Source organism: Nuphar pumila, chromosome 13 (genome assembly GCF_984573655.1).
Source record: "Nuphar pumila chromosome 13, dmNupPumi1.hap1.1, whole genome shotgun sequence".
In the NCBI taxonomy this organism is placed as follows: Eukaryota; Viridiplantae; Streptophyta; class Magnoliopsida; order Nymphaeales; family Nymphaeaceae; genus Nuphar; species Nuphar pumila.
The window spans coordinates 102,086,069-102,104,918 of record NC_143261.1 but is presented as its reverse complement, the minus strand read 5'-3'; the positions used below and the strand labels follow the sequence as shown (position 1 = coordinate 102,104,918).

The following is an 18,850-nucleotide window of genomic DNA, read 5'->3' as shown; positions in this document are numbered from 1 at the left end:
AAGATGAGTTGATAATAGAAGTTTTAGCTTTTAATGTCCAAAACCCGAGAGAGGTATATAGAGTTGCCAAACTTTTTGAATAAAAACAAAGGTTGAGGTGGTCTCTCCTTAAACCAACCAACAAACCTAAAGAGTTGCCAAAAGCAACAAAAACATTTGTCAAGAATATGAAGGCGGAAAGCTTTCAAAAGCCTAAGGTGGATTATGTCACTCCAAAGCAATTGGAAGAAAAATGAAAGAGAGGCGAATGTTACAAGTGTGGGGGAGCAATGGCATGTTGAACACAAATGCCAAACCCTCAAAATTCTTCAAATCATAGATGATGAGGAGGAAAATTGCGATGAAACAATTGTATACAACAACAACTCAGCAAGTAAGGAAGAAAGTGTGGAGTACCATGCCTTATCAAGGATCACTGGTCCACGTTCTATAAGAATTGAGAGTAAGCTCAATAGTTTCAAGGTGCAAGTTTTGGTAGACACCGGAGCTATACATAGTTTTATATAAGAAGAGATAGTTATGAACACGGGTTGCAAAATCAAAGAGCATCCCATGTTTGAAGTCATTATCAGGGATGGAGGAAGCCTCCAATGTCTTCAAGTTTGCCAAGAAGTCCATTTAGCTCTTCAAGATGCTCATTTCATGGTTGATTTGTATCTTATTCTAATCAAGGGTGTCGATGTAGTCCTTAGAATAAGTTGACTAAGAAGTCTTGAGAAGGTTTCATGGGACTGCGAAGCTATGAAGATGGCCCTCAAAGATAAAGACAAGTGGGTCACTCTAAAAGCTCAAAGCTCTAAGGCATGCAATCAAGTGGATAACAAAGCGGCACTTAAGCTCTTTAAAAATTTCCAATGTGCCACTTTTTGCTTAATCCATAAGGTTAAAGATGACAAGAAGGAAACTCAAGAAGAAATTATGCATCCAGATATGATCAAGGTACTTGAAGAATTTGAAGAAGTATTTCAAGAACCAAAAGGATTGCCACCTAAGAGAACCTATGACCATCATATTGAATTAGAACTTCATGCTAAGCATGAGGCCATATAGGCATGTCATATCTCAAAAAGAGGCAATGAAAGGCTTGGTCAAGGAAATGCTCGAAAGTTGAACCATAAGACCAAGTTCTAGTCCGTTCTCTTTGTCGGTATTACTAGTTAAGAAGAAAGACAACTCGTGAAAATTTTGTATTGATTACAGAGCTCTAAACACTATCACTATCAAGGACAAGCACCCCGTACCAGTCATAGAAGAATTATTAGATGAGTTATATGGAGCGACCTACTTCACCAAGTTAGACTTGAGAGCTAGGTATCACCAAATAAGAATGCCTGAGGAAGACATATTCAAGACAACTTTTAGAACACATGATGGCCAATATGAGTTCCTTGTCATGCCATTTGGTTTGACAAATGCCCCGACAACATTTCAAAGGGCAATGAATGACATATTTTGACCATTACTTTGAAAGTATGTCTTAGTGTTCTTCGATGACATACTCATATATAGCAAGACATAGGTCAAACATTTGGAACATGTGAGACATGTCTTGAGGATATTAAGAGAAAGGACATTATTTGCAAAGAGGTCTAAGTATAACTTTGGTCTACAACAAGTCACTTAGGTCATATTGTCTCACAACATGGAGTACAATCGGACCCTAATAAGATTCAAAACATGCTTGATTGGCCAATTCCCATGACAACCAAAGCCTTGAGAGGATTCTTAGTGTTAACAAGTTACTATAGATGGTTCGTAAAAAATTATGGGACAATTGTTGCCTCTCTTACTGCACTCCTAAGGAAGGATGCATTCGTGTGGACACAGGGAGATCAAAATGCTTTTGAAAAGCTCAAAATGGCCATGATGAGTGCACCAGTCATAGCTCTACTAGACTTTTCCAAGACATTTATAATCAAGACTGATGCTAATGATTATGGGGTTGGAGCATTACTAATGCAAGAGGAGCATCCTATAGCCTATATAAGCAAGGTCACACTGAAGAGAGTCCATGCCATGAGTGCCTATGACTGAAAATTGTAAGCCATAGTTTTGACAATTGTGAAGTGGAGACCATACATCTTGGGATAGAGGTTTGTAGTCAGAACAGATCACCATAGTCTCAAGTTTTTGTTAGAGCAAAGAGTGACCACGACAAGTCAACAAAGATGGATAGTCAAGTTACAAAGTTAAGGGGTGCATAACTAAGTGGCAGACGCTTTATCCAAGCTGAAGGAATGTGAGAAACATGGAGAAGAAACATATCTCTTTGAGGACAAATGATGAAGGGAAGCATGGTGGGTTGATGCATCCCGCACAGTCACATGCGCAATGCATCACGCAGATGCTAAGCACACACAGAGTGCAACATGCATGGGCACCGCGCATGAGTGCCATGCACGAGTGCAAGATCATGCAGACATAGCGCCATGTGTGCCACGCGACTCATGCACACAAGCAAGGCCGTGCCACGCGATCCACACGATGCGCGAGGAGCACAAGTGCGTGCCACATCAGCTGATTCGTTGGAGTTGGTTGGAGGTCGCCAACCCTATACCACTTGAAGTATCTTTAAACCACTATGGGTTCTGTGATTTGTAAACCACATTTGGTAGGTCTATATAAACCAAGGTGGGAAGGAGTTTGAAAGCTTTTTGTCAATTGAGATTTTCTAATAATACAACTTATGGGTTGTGAGGAGTTTCTTCTTCTTGCTTGAATGCTTGTTCAAGTGTTGGGATACTTGATGAACTCAAGTTCCATGGGCCAACTTACCATTCTTAAGGAGTTGGTGAGTTTGGATAGTTCATTTGGTGAAGATCAAGTGAACCATCTCACATCCGACTTGTGTAGGTGACATTGGCGAGTTTGACCAATAGTGGAACTTGTGAAGGTGCAACCAACATAGCAGTTTCTTCCTACCTTCATTACATACAATTTCACCATTAAAGATTATCAAAATTATGGTGCTTGCCCACCAAATCAGTGAGTATCTTGACTCTCTTTGTAGGTGATATCTCAAATCCATTCAAATCATCCATCAAATCCATTTTCACCATCCTCCTCATTTTCTTGGATCATGAGGACGATTGTGGACGTAAGTGACAAATTGTTGGAGCTGTCATTCTTCATCTTGGTCGATGGATCAAACCATAATGGGTGATCATGCATAAGTTTTGCATTTTATTCATATTATTCTATGCATGATCCAGTGAAAATTTGTATTAAAAACTCATTCTTATTAGTGTTTTTGAGAAACTGCTTTAAATTAAAAATAAAGAAAAAACCCGCATATTTCAAGTTATTCCCTATGTTTTTAAGTGTTTAGTTTTATTTAAAACTTTTTAATTCTTAGTCTAATTAGTTTAGAAGTGTTTAATTGGTATTTCATTTGGTTTAGAAGAGTCCTTTTTGTGAAACACATTTTTTCAGAAGTACTATTTTAAAATTTTTGAAAATTAATTGAAGTTTTCTGAAAAAAACATGTAACCTAATTTTTTTAGTATAAATAGTATGCTTTTAGCCATGAAACACGTTTTTCCCTCTTGAGAAAATGCATGCCTCTCATCCCTCTTCTCTTCGCCCTCCTCGTTCTCAATCGACTCTCCCTCATTCTCTTCCTTTCTCTTCCATTTTTTGTCTTGCTTCTAACCTTTTTCTAGCGTTGGTTCTTCTTACCCCCTCTCGACTGAGGCACGTACAACTCAAAGGTAAGACCATTTTCTTCTTCTCAACCCCTCCATTAGAAACGAATCGGAATGTATGTTTCTTATCCTCCATTTTTTCGTAGTTTCATAGTTTTAGTTCATGCATACATACATCAAATCATTGCATATAGTTTATTTGATCATTGCATATTTAGTACATATAGATTAGATTAGTTTTATTTTTAATATCTGAAATATAAAAAGGAAAAAATATATAAAATAGTTTAGTGTAACCATTTTCTCGATTTGCGTGTTGAGTTAGATAGTAGTATTTTTTTATATAGTTAATTCATAATTTTAAATTCATGTCAGCTGCTTTCATTAGACATAAATTAGTTTAATTAAAAATTAGATTATATTTAATCATGTTAGCCAATTTATGCTTTTATCGTTTTTTATGTGTTTAGTAAAATAGTAGTTGTGTTCTTCGTAAAATAATCGTAGTGTCTTATAGTTTGTTTTTATTCAATTCGTTAGTTAGTAATAGTTTAATTCACGTGGCTTGTTTATCTTTAATCAGTAGCCACAATAGTTTTAGTTTTATTGAATACATAATAACCGATAGATATTTTTTTTTGTTTTGTTCGTTTTTGAGCTTTGATAATCAATTAGTAAGTTATTTTCAATTAGTTTGTTATTATTCCCAGCCTTCATTAGTAGTTAGGTGTAGCTTTTATTTATTGAGTTACATCATCCTTTGATTTCAATCTTGCGTGTAATTCGAATAAGTTAGTCAATTAGCCGATTCTTTGTTTTGTTCATTAATTAGTTAATTAGAATAGCTAGCATAGGTTAGTTTTTAGTATTTTTATCATTTTCAGATTTGCCAAAGTTAGCTTAGTTAGTTTTTTATTAGGTGGTTAATTATTTTAGTCAATTATTGAATTAGTAGTTAGTTGGTTAGAGTGGTTCTTGTTTGGTAAATTAAATTTGTTATGATTAGTAAAATGTTGCATGTTATCTTCTTTATTATTTCATAATTAATAAGGTGAGTAATTTATTTAGTTTGTTTTAATTTAGTTACATTGATTCTTAGTGTTAAGTAATTAGTTTGATTGTTAGTTTCATAATTGATTAGTTTCTTGATTGTTAGTTATTTAGTTAGTTTTGCTATTTTGTCATTTAGTGCTTTAGTTTGTTATATGTTAGTTCATAGCTGTTACATGTAGTTAGTTTGTTATTAGTAGTTATATTCTTGTTTTTGTGATTTTTCTGTGAATTAACATTAAATTTTTATCTAGTTTTTCTTGATTTTCTTTTCATTTTGTGATTTTGTTTTGCAGGAAAGCGGTTGGACATGCGGTAGACCTTCAAAAATACCCCAGAAGAGCCCTCTGAAGTCCTCAAAAGGTCTCCTCAAAAGGCTATCTGAGCCCCTCAAGGAGCCCTCAATAGAAAAAGAGAGCATAAATCAAAGAGACTAGAAGCTCAAGCACTGAAGACCCTTTTTCTCTTTTCTTTTATAATAGGGTTGTTTATTTTATTATTTTGAATTTGTAAAAGGCCTGTAACTATTTATTATTTGTTTAAGCCCTCCGCAGAGGGCCACACTCTTAGTTAATTAATTAATCAATTCTTTTATTTTTCAAGGCAATAAAGGGTAGATTAGTTTTTTGTGGAATACAAAGTTTTTTTTCGTTCCCTGAGATCGACTCAGACTCCACCACTTGTACGAGCCGGTTTTTAGTATTTGGTGTCTGGCTTTCATAAATGTTTTTATCAAAATATCTTTTTAAAAATATATTTCATAAAACTTACACCAATGGGCGCAACCTCAAAGTCTTGCCGCACACCTCATTGAATCCGTATTGTGCAAGTTGAATTGATGCAACCCATGCATAGCCTCTTCTTCCTAGATCTTTATCAAGGTAGTGCATTGTGCTTTCTTGATTATACACAGGTCCCAAGATCATATAAGTGATTAATAGACTTGTGCTTTGTCCATTTCACAAAACCCCCACTTGAGAGGTTCTTGGTGAATGGTTTGGTTCGTGAGCACATGACAGTAACCGGTTGGACAAAATTATAATTTTACACTAGCGCTATACTTTTCAATAATGTGTTTTTGCTCAAATTTTATGAGCACATTAAAGTTTGTATAAGGATTTGCATGTCCAATTTTGTGGCCCATCAGAGGTCTGTAAACCGGGTTTGCATGCTCGTGATCAGAACTTGTAAAAACTAGCAATCGGATAAACGAAACCCCTCTTTGGTCTCTTTTACACTTTCTTTTACATCTCTTTTGCATAGGCCATCCTTATAAAGTTGGATCCTCTTGCAAATTTTCTCAAGGGCACCACGTTGTAGGCCTCAAGTGCAAGACGATCAAAGTCATTTTGGCATTTCTTTGCATACACAATCCACAAATCCCACACGAGTGCACGATATGCACAATCCATCTAGCCCGAATCAAGATCCGTTAAGGGACACAACACATGTCAATAGGTACCCAAACATCCAATTACACTCATTACAATAGTTGAACAATAAACATTCTAGAACGCTGGGCAGCAAACATAAGCCCAGCATCGCGAGATTTATGAATGAAGGAAGCCAACACTTTACCTCATTGTTTTTCAACCAAGTGATAATTCGATATGTATGTGTATTCAAACGAGCAAAAGTAAGAGAGAACCATAGTGACAAATATCGCGAGATTTGTGAAAATCTCGTGATAATATCGCAAGAAATTGCCTGAAAGTTTAAAACGGCAATTTCTCACTAGATTTTTCAAAATATCATGAGATTTATGAAAAAACATAAATACCATTATTTAAACACGATATTTACCTTTTAAATGGCTATTTATCGCAAAAAAACATGTATTTTTATTTTTAAATAATTTTTATTAATAATCTCTTATAAAAAATAAATTTTATATTTTTAAATTTATTTTTTTATTGCCAAGATTTTGCCAAAAAATGCGAGATTTATGAAAAAATTTCAATTTCTCATGAGTTTTTGAAAAACGAGAAATTGCAGTTTAAAACGTTTGTCACTATGGAGAGAACATAAGAGAACCCATGCAGCAAATACTTCATTCAATGAAGCAAGTAGCTTTCAACATTTTGGTATGACTACTATGAAATCAATAAGCATATATATGGTCACCCATCCGTGAGGCGTACCTATGGAAGGTGCTAAAAACATGGCGATTTGCTGCCTTTTAAAACACACCACGTTGCGTTATTAACTTGCTGTTACGAATTCAGGCTACACACCGACTTTGCAACAAATAACACCAGACAAGGGCATTGTTATCCACACAAGTAAAGCTAAGAATTCATGAAACAATGGTTAGTGTCCCGTTATCCAAAGCCCTGAGAAGCTACGTCCAAGATTAGGACATTGCAAGGGTCTCCAACTCGGGAACCCTCGACCAAGATGGAGCAACCCTACCATTCAACTATTGCATTTTATGGCCTGAGCACGAAACATGAACTTGCGCGGACTCTTATTCCATGCTGGTAGAAAATGCCAGAGTTCGGGAAACCGAGGGGGTTAAGTTTTCCCTTGATGATCCTAACCCCAATGACGGCTTCTAGGCTTTGTTTATATGCTAATCACCGATTGCTTAATGACGCTACTTGGGCCATCTAACAACTCTTTCCGTGCAGGTTGGTCGTGTAATGTTTAACTTGATGCCAATAATAAAAGGATACTAACAGAAAACTTTGAAGCTCCCCTTGAGAGCTAGTTGTTGGGGGTAAGAGTTACGGAATGTATCCCATTCTTGCATTGAGTTTGCACCTCTAGCAGTGCCACAGTGGGGCTTGCAGAAACTGATACTTTCGGTGGAAAGAGCCACCACTTTCCACGAAATGCAAACTCATAGCTTGGTGATATTCTCATTTTCCAGATGACCTTTCTTAATTTATCTTTTGCCAAAATATATGGAGAGAGAGGAATTAAGCAAACAACAAAGGAGTAAAGTATCATAAAGACACGCATCCAAGTCGGATGCTTTTTTTTGTGTAAAAGGAGTCAACTTATTTACGCCATGCCCACCCGCCTAAATCAGAAGCACCTAGACAATGCAAACACCAAACATATATTTTAAACAATTTTTTTCTATTTCCCTTCTTTAACGGTATGGATCTCAACAAAATAACGTACATAGCTAATAACTGAGCAGAAGTTCCTCAGACCGTCGCCTCCCAATATCATTCTGATCATACCTGGCAATCAGTTTTAAATACTAACTTGCCATAGTAGATGCTAATTTGCTCGGTCTCGAATCACTTCAAGATCCATCTCAGTGGGGTCAGTCGCCTGGAGCTCATAGTGAATACCGTCCAGCTCCCTCCGGAACCTATCCTTGGAAGTTGCATAGAGCATCTTGGCTCGAATACGTGATACGGAAGGAGACCTAACAAAAATCAGCAAACACAAACAAAGGATATAGTGACTTCAATAGTTAGGAATGCCATATTAGCAGAGCAATGCAATATTTTCTTCTTTTTCCTCTCCCTAATTTCAAATCAATAAGTTAGTTGTTACGTGGAAGACAAGCACAAAATATCTGGAGAAGAGGGAGGGGGGAACATAAAGAGACATCTAACAACTACCGACACCATTTATTCCAAACTTCAGAAAAAGACGCAGCTAAACTTTATAAGCACCAGCAGTGACATAATACAATTAAAAAAAAATCCAAGTTTAGAAAATTCCAGAGATAGGCAAATAAGAGATTTTGGTTGCTGTCAACATGAATGATTCACCTGAAGTAATGAAGCTGTGGGTGGAGACGAAATCACAAACGAAAAATGATCCTGCACCACCTTGTGGCAACGTTTTCCCTTTTTCAATTAACCGAGTATCCAAAACGTGGAGTCCCACCTTGCCCAAAAGTTCTAGCCTTCCTTGAACAAGGGATGTAAACATCAATGACCAGCTTCTACACGGTTGCTAACAGGTGACATGATGGACAAGTACACTAAAAAGAGAAGTTCCCCTTTAATGGTGAAGGTCAATCCAAGCAGAGATTTCCGTTCCAAAGGATTAGAATCCTGCTGGATGTGCCTGATGCCTGTTTGACTGGTCTTTACGGATCAATCAGTTTCAGCTTTGTAATGGTTGACAAGGGATCAAGTTACTTTTCCTCTCAAGGTCCATAACGAATACAGTCCATCCATTTAGGCCTCTCCGCAGTTTCTATGGAAAGAATTGCAATCCCCATTCAATGCTCCCTCATAAGCATGTTCCTGACTTGTTTCAGAGCAAAAACGAATCTTGCATATTACTTCTCACAACCACAAAGACACGTGGACAGGAGGACGTGTGATGCAAGTTAATTTTTTTTTTTTGAAAAAATAGCACACTAGGACACAGATTTTTTAAAATTTTTAATCAATATAAAACTAATTTTTGATATTTTTAATAAAAATAGCTTTTTTTAATGATCATTACAAATATTAGAATATTAGTCCTACGTGTCAGTGTCAATGTCCCATGTCCACGTGACCGAGCAAGTCCGCTTGTGTCATGGGGACACACCACATGTGACATAGCTTGTAATCTATGGGAAAAGCGGGCCTCAATACAGTAGTTTTTGTGCTTGAAACCAAGACCACAAAATCTAGGTATCAGGATTTTCTAGACAATGAAAAATTTCAAGATAATTGAAAATTGTTTTTTTAGAAAGTATCAGGAAAATATCAGCATATATAAATTTTAAAATGAATATATACAAATATAAAAATTAAAATTGAATATGGTATCAATAATTACACTAAAGCATGATACCTTAAGCAATATATTGAAAATATCATGATTTTATCATTTTCCAAATATATCAATATCAGAATGAATATCATGACATTAGTAAAATATTAAAGATAACTCTAAACGACATGCACGTGGTCCTCCAAACAGATGCAATCCTAGTTGCACTTTTCATGCAACCAAATTGTAGTAGATGCAAATACACCATAGAAGTGATATATATATATAGAGAGAGAGAGAGAGAGCCGAATCAAAGATATCAACATTACGACAGGTTCAACAACCGTTGAAACCGACAAACAAGACAAAGAACACATAAGCCAAAAATAGACACAAAATACAGATAAAATCCGAGGCGATCAGTCCGGATCCGGGGGAGGCCTTAGCGGCAAGTGGCGTTGAAGATCCAGAAGGCATATGCGTAACGATGCGTATACATCCGCCAAAATATAATTTACTAACTTGTTGAAATTAACCATGATATGAGTGTGTGAATGTGATCAACATGGTGAGAGAGAGAGTCCAAACTCCAAACTACTTTCAAAAATCAATTCTAGATGTGTTTTTTACAAATATGAGTGTGAATGTGATCAACATGGTAAAAAATCTAAGAACCAACACTTGGATCAAGTTTTTTGAAGTGTAAATAAGAATTTATAATGTGCTAAAAATCAACAGTTGAAATTTTTGAAAAAAAAATTGGACTATAAAAATCCTATTTATTCAACAAAAAAAACCTTGATCCAAGTGCTGGAATTTTGGTTTTTGACCATGTAGATCATATCCGTGCACTTAGATTTGCAAAGACACATCTAGAATTGATTTTCAAAAGTGGTTTGGACCTTCCGATGGTTCCCCCTGCCTCTCTCTCTCTCTCTATATATATATATATATAGAGAGAGAGAGAGAGAGAGGAAGGAAAACCTACCCAATGGAAACCCTCCCAAACCTACTCACCACATGTTTTATTGGATCTGTGGTGTTTTTTTTTTTCAAAATTCCAACCGTACAGATGCGATCTATATGCTTGTTTTTATAGGAATCAGTTCTTGGAGCATTTGATTCCGATGCATATATAGGTTTTTATAAGTTTCAAAAATCAATGTCCTACAATTTTCATAAATTTTCGAGGCTCCAAATTCCATTTTTTCTATCCAAAATTCATGATCCAAGTGTCGATTTCTAGTAAATCAATCATGCAGAACACATCTGTACAGTCAGAATTTTGAAAAAAACATCAAATTTTTTCCCTTGGATAGGTTTGAGACTGTTTTCATTCCTCTCTCTCTCTCTCTCTCTCTCTCTCTCTCTCTCACACACACACACACACACACACACTACTCCCTTCTCCCATTTATCAGCCGTTGGATCAATTTTTATCCAACAGCTTGAAATATGGTCTCAGACTCTCAATTATGTAAGGGAGAAAGAGCTGTCATAATTTTTAGGTTTGTTTTTACCTTTCTTTTACTAAAAAAATTAAGTGAAATTGCCTTGGTAACTATAAAATTTATATGAAGAATCACACCATTTATGGTATTTCTTATCATTCAGGATGCTAGTCTTTAAGTCTACCAATAATTCAGGAATAGAACTTCAGAAGCTACCAAGAAGTCACCACTGAGATTTCCATATGAATTTTCTTAAAACTTGACCTTTCAAGAATTCTAATCGTAAAGATTCCAGAGAACAAAGATGTCATAGTTTCTCAGTGGACGATGGTAACTCTACCCTCGTGAATTTTCTCAAATTTTGATCTTTCAACATTCTAATGTAGATACTCCAGACAAGAAGAAAGATGTAGTTTCGAAGAGGATAATGGTGTTCCATGCACCTGAGCATTGTCATGCATATATGTACCTGAATCTTCATCGTACTGTATCTGAGTATCCCTCCTAGAGGGCATATCTAATTAACAAAGAAGTGGCTTGGTTATACATGTATATGCACAAACAGAACCACTGCACACATTTGGGTGGATTAAGTGTTGGCCATGAGCGAGATTTAGCTCTAGGAATATAATTTCCCCTTCAGGAAGGAATTTCTTTCTTTCTTTTGGATAGACCAAAGGAATCCCCCACCCTCCCCAAATTACCGATTGCACATTGGCTGGCCTCCAGTTGGTAAAACCCTTGAGGGTCCCCCCAGGGTTACCGGAAGCGCCTAGCTAAAAGGGGAAGCGTGCTTCCCCGAAGCGCGCTTCGGAAGCGCGAAACGCCGTGCTTCCGAAGCGTGGGGGGAAGAGTCCCCTTTTTTGGGAAGCGCGCTTCCCTTTAATGGGGGACGTGTTTCCCTTTAATGGGGGACGCACTTCCCTTTAATGGAAAGCGCGCTTCCCCCTCACTTCCCCCTCTCTTCCCCTGTTTTTTTCAATTTTTTGTATTTTTTTATTTTTATTTTTTTCGCTTCCGAGACGCTTCCTGAATCGGTCCTAAGTGGTCCCACGCTTCCCCGCTTCCTAAAATTTTGAAAGTGCCTCGCTTCCCGCTCCCGCTTCCTCAACTGGCAACCATGGTACCCCCTCCCAACCAGGGAGTACAAAGGGATTTCTTTCTACTCTACCGGATCCCAGTTGATAGTTGATACACATCCCATTACTTTTGCACAGATACATCCTTAACTTACCATTGCAATATTGATTGACTACCTAACATTAATCAAAGTAGCAAAAAGATAAATGTCAAAAACAACATTATTGATTTAGTAAATGAATTGAATTTCACATAAGCAACTCTATTCCCAAAAAGATATAACATCCAGAACTGCATTTATCTTGATCTTAGGAAGGGGAAAACCCCCTTGCTTGTGCGTTGGGGAAAAGAAAAGATACATAAATGAGAACTGTCCCTCTAATACCAAAACAATCAAAGATGATGAAATGCGTCTGTGCACACTCAAGGGGATCTGCTAGCACTGAACTAATATCAGCATGAGACAACATGTATATATATATATATATATATATACCTTTTTTTTGCCGACTAGGCTTACTATTCTTGTCTATGCCTCGACTATGCCTTTTAGAGGTCTGCTGCCTAGACACCAACTAGTGCTTTGGACTGCATAGGGTGTCCATGCTTTTCCCAGTAAAATTTCCCTTTCTATCTGCCATCAAAGATTCCCTATGTTGTCTCATGCTGATATTAGTTCAGTGCTAGCAGATCCCCTTGAGTGTGCACAGACGCATTTCATCATCTTTGATTGTTTTGGTATTAGAGGGACAGTTCTCATTTATGTATCTTTTCTTTTCCCCAACGCACAAGCAAGGGGGTTTTCCCCTTCCTAAGATCAAGATAAATGCAGTTCTGGATGTTATATCTTTTTGGGAATAGAGTTGCTTATGTGAAATTCAATTCATTTACTAAATCAATAATGTTGTTTTTGACATTTATCTTTTTGCTACTCTGATTAATGTTAGGTAGTCAATCAATATTGCAATGGTAAGTTAAGGATATATCTGTGCAAAAGTAATGGGATGTGTATCAACTATCAACTGAGTCAAGGCATAGGCAAGAATAGTAAGCCTAGTCGGCAAAAAAAAGGTATATATATATATATATATAATTCAATGCAATTTCTCACCGACGGTTTTTCTCAGAGTTTTTTTAAGTGGATTTTCTCAGGAAAATCTCCGAAGTTTTAAAAATAAAAAATATATAAGTAATAATAGAAAACATAAGAAAATAATAAGTTTTGCACTATTTTTTTAAATAATAAGAAACAAGTTTTAAAAGGTTTTAAAATATAAAAGAAAAAAACGAGGGTCAAAATATAAGATTTTTCCAAAATATTGTGATAAAATCATGATATTTTAGATTCTAGCAATATTTTCATAATATTGGCAATATCAGTGACACACACACACACACACACACATATATATATATATATATATGGGAAATCATTAAAAAATATAATGTTTCATTTAGCAACGTGCCCATTTTGTAGCTTTCCATTTCCCTATATAGGGAAATGGAAACCGACAAAATGGGCACAGTGCTAAATGGAACATGCTATTAGATTTCCGGTGTTTTTGTGAAATTCTGACCGTACAGAGAATCAAAGATTTAATAGAATCTATACATATAATAATATGCACATATATAAATGAAAAAAAACTATATGTACATATATATCTGAGAAAAAGAGTGCATACATATAATATAAAAAGAAGTGATCAAGTCTGTCCCTGCCTAGGCATGGACCAGTTGGCACCTCATTGGCCTAGGTGGGGACTAGTTGGCATTTTTGGGCCGTTTTAGGTCTAGGGTGCTGAAACGCCCTGGACTAGGCATTCTGCCTGCACCTAGGGCGACTAGGCACCAACTTTTACTACATACTGGACACCACACTTTCTTCTATACAAGCCAGAGGTAAATTTTGCCTGACTTAATTGGTCACTTTGCCAAGGAAAATGTCCCATCTAAAGAGGCATAACTTTTTGCCCAGAAAACATAGAACTTAGATAAACATACTGATAACGAAAAAGCATGTCCTAAAGCTTCTGCTAATAAGTCGACCTTTAGATACTACTCAAACTTCATCATCTCACCTTTCATAGCATCAAAATGACTAAAAGTCATGAAATCAATGTGAAAACAAGCACAATCCTTTAATGAAGGGAATAGTTTTATACCACAAGATTGGTGTAAGCATGCCCACAAATAAATTAATTGGTTCTTACCAAGACAAAATCAAATATGAAGCCTGTATGCTATGTCACATGGGTGCGGGTGCGACACGGGTGCAGAGCAATTTCAAAAATTTTGGACATGGGGACACGGTTATATATATATATATATATATATATATATATATATATATATATATATATATATATATATATACGATTGTAAAATTTAAAGCAAAAATAAAAAAGCAATTCTATTGAAGTAACAACACAAACTTACCATAAAGTAATTTTCAGAAATGGACAAAAATAGACTTGGTCAAAGTTGACCGAGTCCAAAATGTGGACGGACTCGGCCCCGGTGCGTTGACCGAGTCCGACACTTAGTTGACCGTGTCCGCCCCGTGTCTGAAGCCGCACCCGTGTCGGGGCGTGTCGACGCGAGTGCGTCGACCTTTTAGCCGAGTCAGTGTGACTTAGCCATTATGATTCTTAGGGTACATAAGATTGAATAAAACATGATAAATATAAAGTTCAGCCTCTAACCCCTCTAACATCAAAATGACCAATATCATTGAAATTTTATGTAAACATGGACAACATTCTGTATAAACCATCTATGCACATCCATATCACGCACAGTCACTAGCTACTGGACTTTCAGAAAGCAAAACCTCAGTCAAGCAGGCTCAGAAATGCACCAATTAAACTAACAGAATAGTAACTCAACATAATCAGCTATATTATTTTAATTACTATCATATGAGCTTTATATAATGCAATCTATTTTAGGTTTTTCTTCGACCTTTCCATCAACTGATAAATATCTATTTCCATATCAACATATGGCATGTATCTACTTGAATTGATCATGCAAATAGCAATGCAGGTGCATTAGCTTATCCCATCTTGGGGTTTACTCGCTACTGAAAATGACATTCCAATACCAATGCTTAATATCCACATGTCATGTTTTAATAGCAGTTAAATCCACTAAACCATTTCCATGTAGTCCAGAATCTGGTCAAGATATTCATGCGGAGCAGCGCTTATCTACAGGTTGCACCCTATTACTCATTATAAATTATCCATATGAACCTCTCCCTCTCTCACAGCTACCACGATCAACAAAGGAAAAGTGACAGTTCAAGTATGCAGCCGGTGGCAGATGAAGATTCAGCATGTTGGCAAGCCACTTGGTGGTGTGACATGTTGTGGTAATAATACGCCACACCAAGACAAAAAATGCTCTGAAATATTCCATAAAAGGACCTTTTAAGAGCAGCTCTTCCAAGTTTCAAATGTGTTGTCTCTCCTAATGGACCAATGCCGATTTCCTTCTTATTCTCTTTTGGATGGTTCATGCATTGCCTCCTAAATAAGATATGTATGGGAAGAAAGTGACACTCAAAAACTAAGATAATATTTTAAACTAATAAACCATCTCATTTAGTTTATCATATGTCTATGATTCTATAACAATTAATGTTTTAGATAACATTTTTAAAAGGAGGTTTTTCATTGTAAAAAACAAAAAATTGTGTATGCTACCAATTAAAACCCTATTAAAATGATTTGTGTTAGACCTTCTTTTAGGAAAAACTTATCTTTTTGGAAACGCCTGTCATACTACTATCCAAATAACATGGCGTCAAAGCCTTGCATGGCCATGGCTGATTGTATCAACTGAATTCAAATTACTGGAGCTATAGCACCTCTCTCTTCCACATCCCCAAAATACTATTTGTTAATATGATAAAGTCTGCATATCATAAACCAAAACCAATTTAAACCCCATATGAATAAACACTTTATACCTAATTTTATGAAATTACCTATTCAAAACCTTTCTGATATTTTTAAACAACACTACTCATCCCCAAGTTTGTGAAGATTCCTAATTAAGTAAAACACTCTTAACTCCATTGAGTCAAAGCTGATTGGGACCTTATTGATTTGTACTGAAACTAAACAAAAAACCTAAGCTGTTATATCTCTAAATGATTTATGCACGTGCAAATTCTAACCCAAACTACAGTAAATCCCACCAATCTTCATTCATACCAAACCCAATCTCGCAGCTGAAGGATTGACCAGATATCTACATGGCCCGTTATACCTGAACCAATGACCATAAAGATCTTAAATAGATAGTATAACCAGACCTAAACCTCATATCACTTCAGGTTTAGGTTCAAACCCAATCAAAGGCATATCCCTTGAAACCTGACCAGAACCAACCCACCTTGACCTCTACACGTTGCACTACTAATTCTACACCCTTTCTTTGTAGCTCAAAGTTCATATATGCTTTACACTCTTCCTTTGCAGTTAGATGTTTAAACACTTACTCTGGCAAGCAGAAAAAAGATCATTATCAATAAATCAAGGCCAACCAAATATCAAGCTAGAAGAGTGTAGGCACCACAATAACGCACAAAGTGGCTAAGACATTACATAAGATAGTAACTTTAACGAGAACCACATTTAAAGTGTTTAAATTCTAAAGATTCAATAAATATCACTTACACAGATATACAGATAGATGAAGAAAGGAAACAACTATATTAAATGTGCCATATAAGAAACTAATTATTCAGAACTTGGTCTGTCAAAAAAGAAATCCAGAGCTCATAAATAAATAAAACAATGACCCCACAAATATTGTGTCAGGAATCCCTGGCAGTTAGACTAGTATAGTCATAAAAAACTACCAACTTTTTCCTGCACTTTTGTAGGACAAATGGATGATTCAATCATGGAAGGAAGCCCATTATTTTTTTAACAAAGAATATTTAATTTAAAACTATGCAATTTATGGAATCTAGACAGCCTGAACGCCAGTGGATGTCAGGGAGCATCATCAAAATGTTACACAATTAAACTGATGTCCTGCAGCAATAGCCAAGAATCCAGATTCCTCAAGGGGTCCAATTAAGTCTGGTTGAGTCCCACTAACACCATGTAAGTGAATGCAAGTTTTTCAATTAACTACTCTTCCATGACGAAAATGAAATATAGAAAGTAAATGGACAGAGAAAGCTAAAAATACACTGACCAAGCAATGAAGAAGATTTTGCTTTTCTGACAGTTCTCTGCAGTCACGAAATCAAAGTCGTACACTGCATATCGACAATCATTCTCAGGAAGTGAGGCCATGAAATCGGCATAGCTCTCGGCAGGACCACCAGTCTTCTCAACCACAACCTCCTTTTTCTTCTCATCAATCTTGAAGATTACATAGCGATGGACCTTCTTCCTCTTCAGCTCCAGGAAGGTGGTCTTGCTATGATCGCCCACTCCCATCCCAGAAGAAGCACTTGACTAGAGATAAAAAAAACCCAAAAAATCAAACTTGTCTTGAATTTAAGAGAGTATGTACCAGGCACTCCATCTAAATGCCTTCCATTTAGGGAAGTAATTGAAAAACAAAGAAACACTCAAGTCCCAACCAAATAACAGTTGTCTCCATGTATAGATAACCAGCCAAATGTAACAAATAACAATTACCAAAAAGCGGGAAAAATAAAAGATAAAATCTAACAAATACATACGATGTAGAATGTAATCCGGTAATAGAAAATCCTGATTCACAAAGCAGAACTGAAGAATTCTAAACAAAGAGAACTCAAATCACACAAAAATATCAACAAAACTTACAGCACGTACGTCCACGCAATCCTATCACCTTAACAGGATTGATTAACAAAGAAATGTTAAAACCACTAACAATTTCAGCAAGAATGAGACCGACTTCTAGATCAAAACATTTCTTATTTTTTCAATGAACAATACCATCATGTTTTTATCCGAAACAATCACTTCGACAATAATAATGACAAAAAAACACCAATAAAAAATTTCCTTATAGATATACTCTGGGACAGTAGAAGAACTAACTTCGAAGAATCATGGAACTGAAAACAATAGCAAAAAATTACACATAAAAAAAATCATCCGATAGTCCGATTGAGATCAAACAAAGCTATACGTGTTCAAATAGGCTCAATTATTATAAGCTTTTTCAGAAAGTAATAAAAATCTGAGATATCGATCCCGATCAAATTTCTCCGACTTAAACCGACCGATTTAACAAGCTAAAAAATAAATAATAATCACAGAAGAACGACTATCGGAACACTAAACCATAACATGAAAAGAATATTCAATTAACCAAAAAAAAGGAAGAAGAACTCTCAACCGAACCCAAGCAAATCAGCATATCATGACATTAACCCTAACTTTTTCTTTCCTTCCGTTTGAAAGAAAAGGTTGAAACCTAAAGATCTGAAAACAAACAATTCTCTATGATTTTTGCATGATCCGGAAAATCACTTATCAAACAAACGCCGATCATTTTCTCATCAAATTAGCCTAAATAAACAGCGAAATTACCATCCTGAACGACATATTGGCGACCGATCAGCAGAGCGAGAGAGAGAGAGAGAGAGAGAGAGAGAGAGAGGTATGGAGAGGAAGGAAGGAGATGGTCTAAATAATAAGAAGAGAAGAAAAGGAGAGGAGCGGAGCGAAGGAGAAAAAAAGAAATGAAAATAAATATTCCTCTTTTACGAAATAAAAGAGATGAAACGAAGAAAGGCGGGAGATTCTCCTTTTTCTTTTCTTTTTGTTTGTGATTTATTTTTCGCTGCTGAAAATGGTATGCTTTTTTTGCTAAAAAGCGGTTGCGGAATTTCAACGCGAAGCGTTTCGGGGCCCGCATGGGGTCTTGTCTTATGCTGATGGACGGTCAAGATCTCACCCACTGAGAGTGACGTTTCAAAGGGAG

General features: G+C 36.3%; 1 protein-coding gene across 1 annotated transcript; it reads right to left on the bottom strand.

Moving 5' to 3' along the window:
* Positions 1 to 7,853: 7,853 nt before the first annotated feature.
* Positions 7,854 to 18,585, bottom strand: LOC149819525 (actin-depolymerizing factor). The gene is made up of 3 exons (XM_089985658.1): positions 18,457 to 18,585; positions 17,120 to 17,385; positions 7,854 to 8,076 (listed from the first exon to the last, which is right to left on the bottom strand). Exons 1-3 carry the CDS (start codon positions 18,469 to 18,471, stop codon positions 7,926 to 7,928), a joined length of 432 nt encoding a protein of 143 aa, XP_089841784.1. The 5' UTR covers positions 18,472 to 18,585; the 3' UTR covers positions 7,854 to 7,925.
* Positions 18,586 to 18,850: the final 265 nt, after the last annotated feature.

Coding starts and splice junctions, on each gene's coding strand:
- LOC149819525 (XM_089985658.1), bottom strand. Junction 8,077..17,119: donor AAAATCTTCTTCATTGCTTG/GTCAGTGTATTT, acceptor GATTTTTGTTAG/GTCTCCTTCCGTATCACGTA.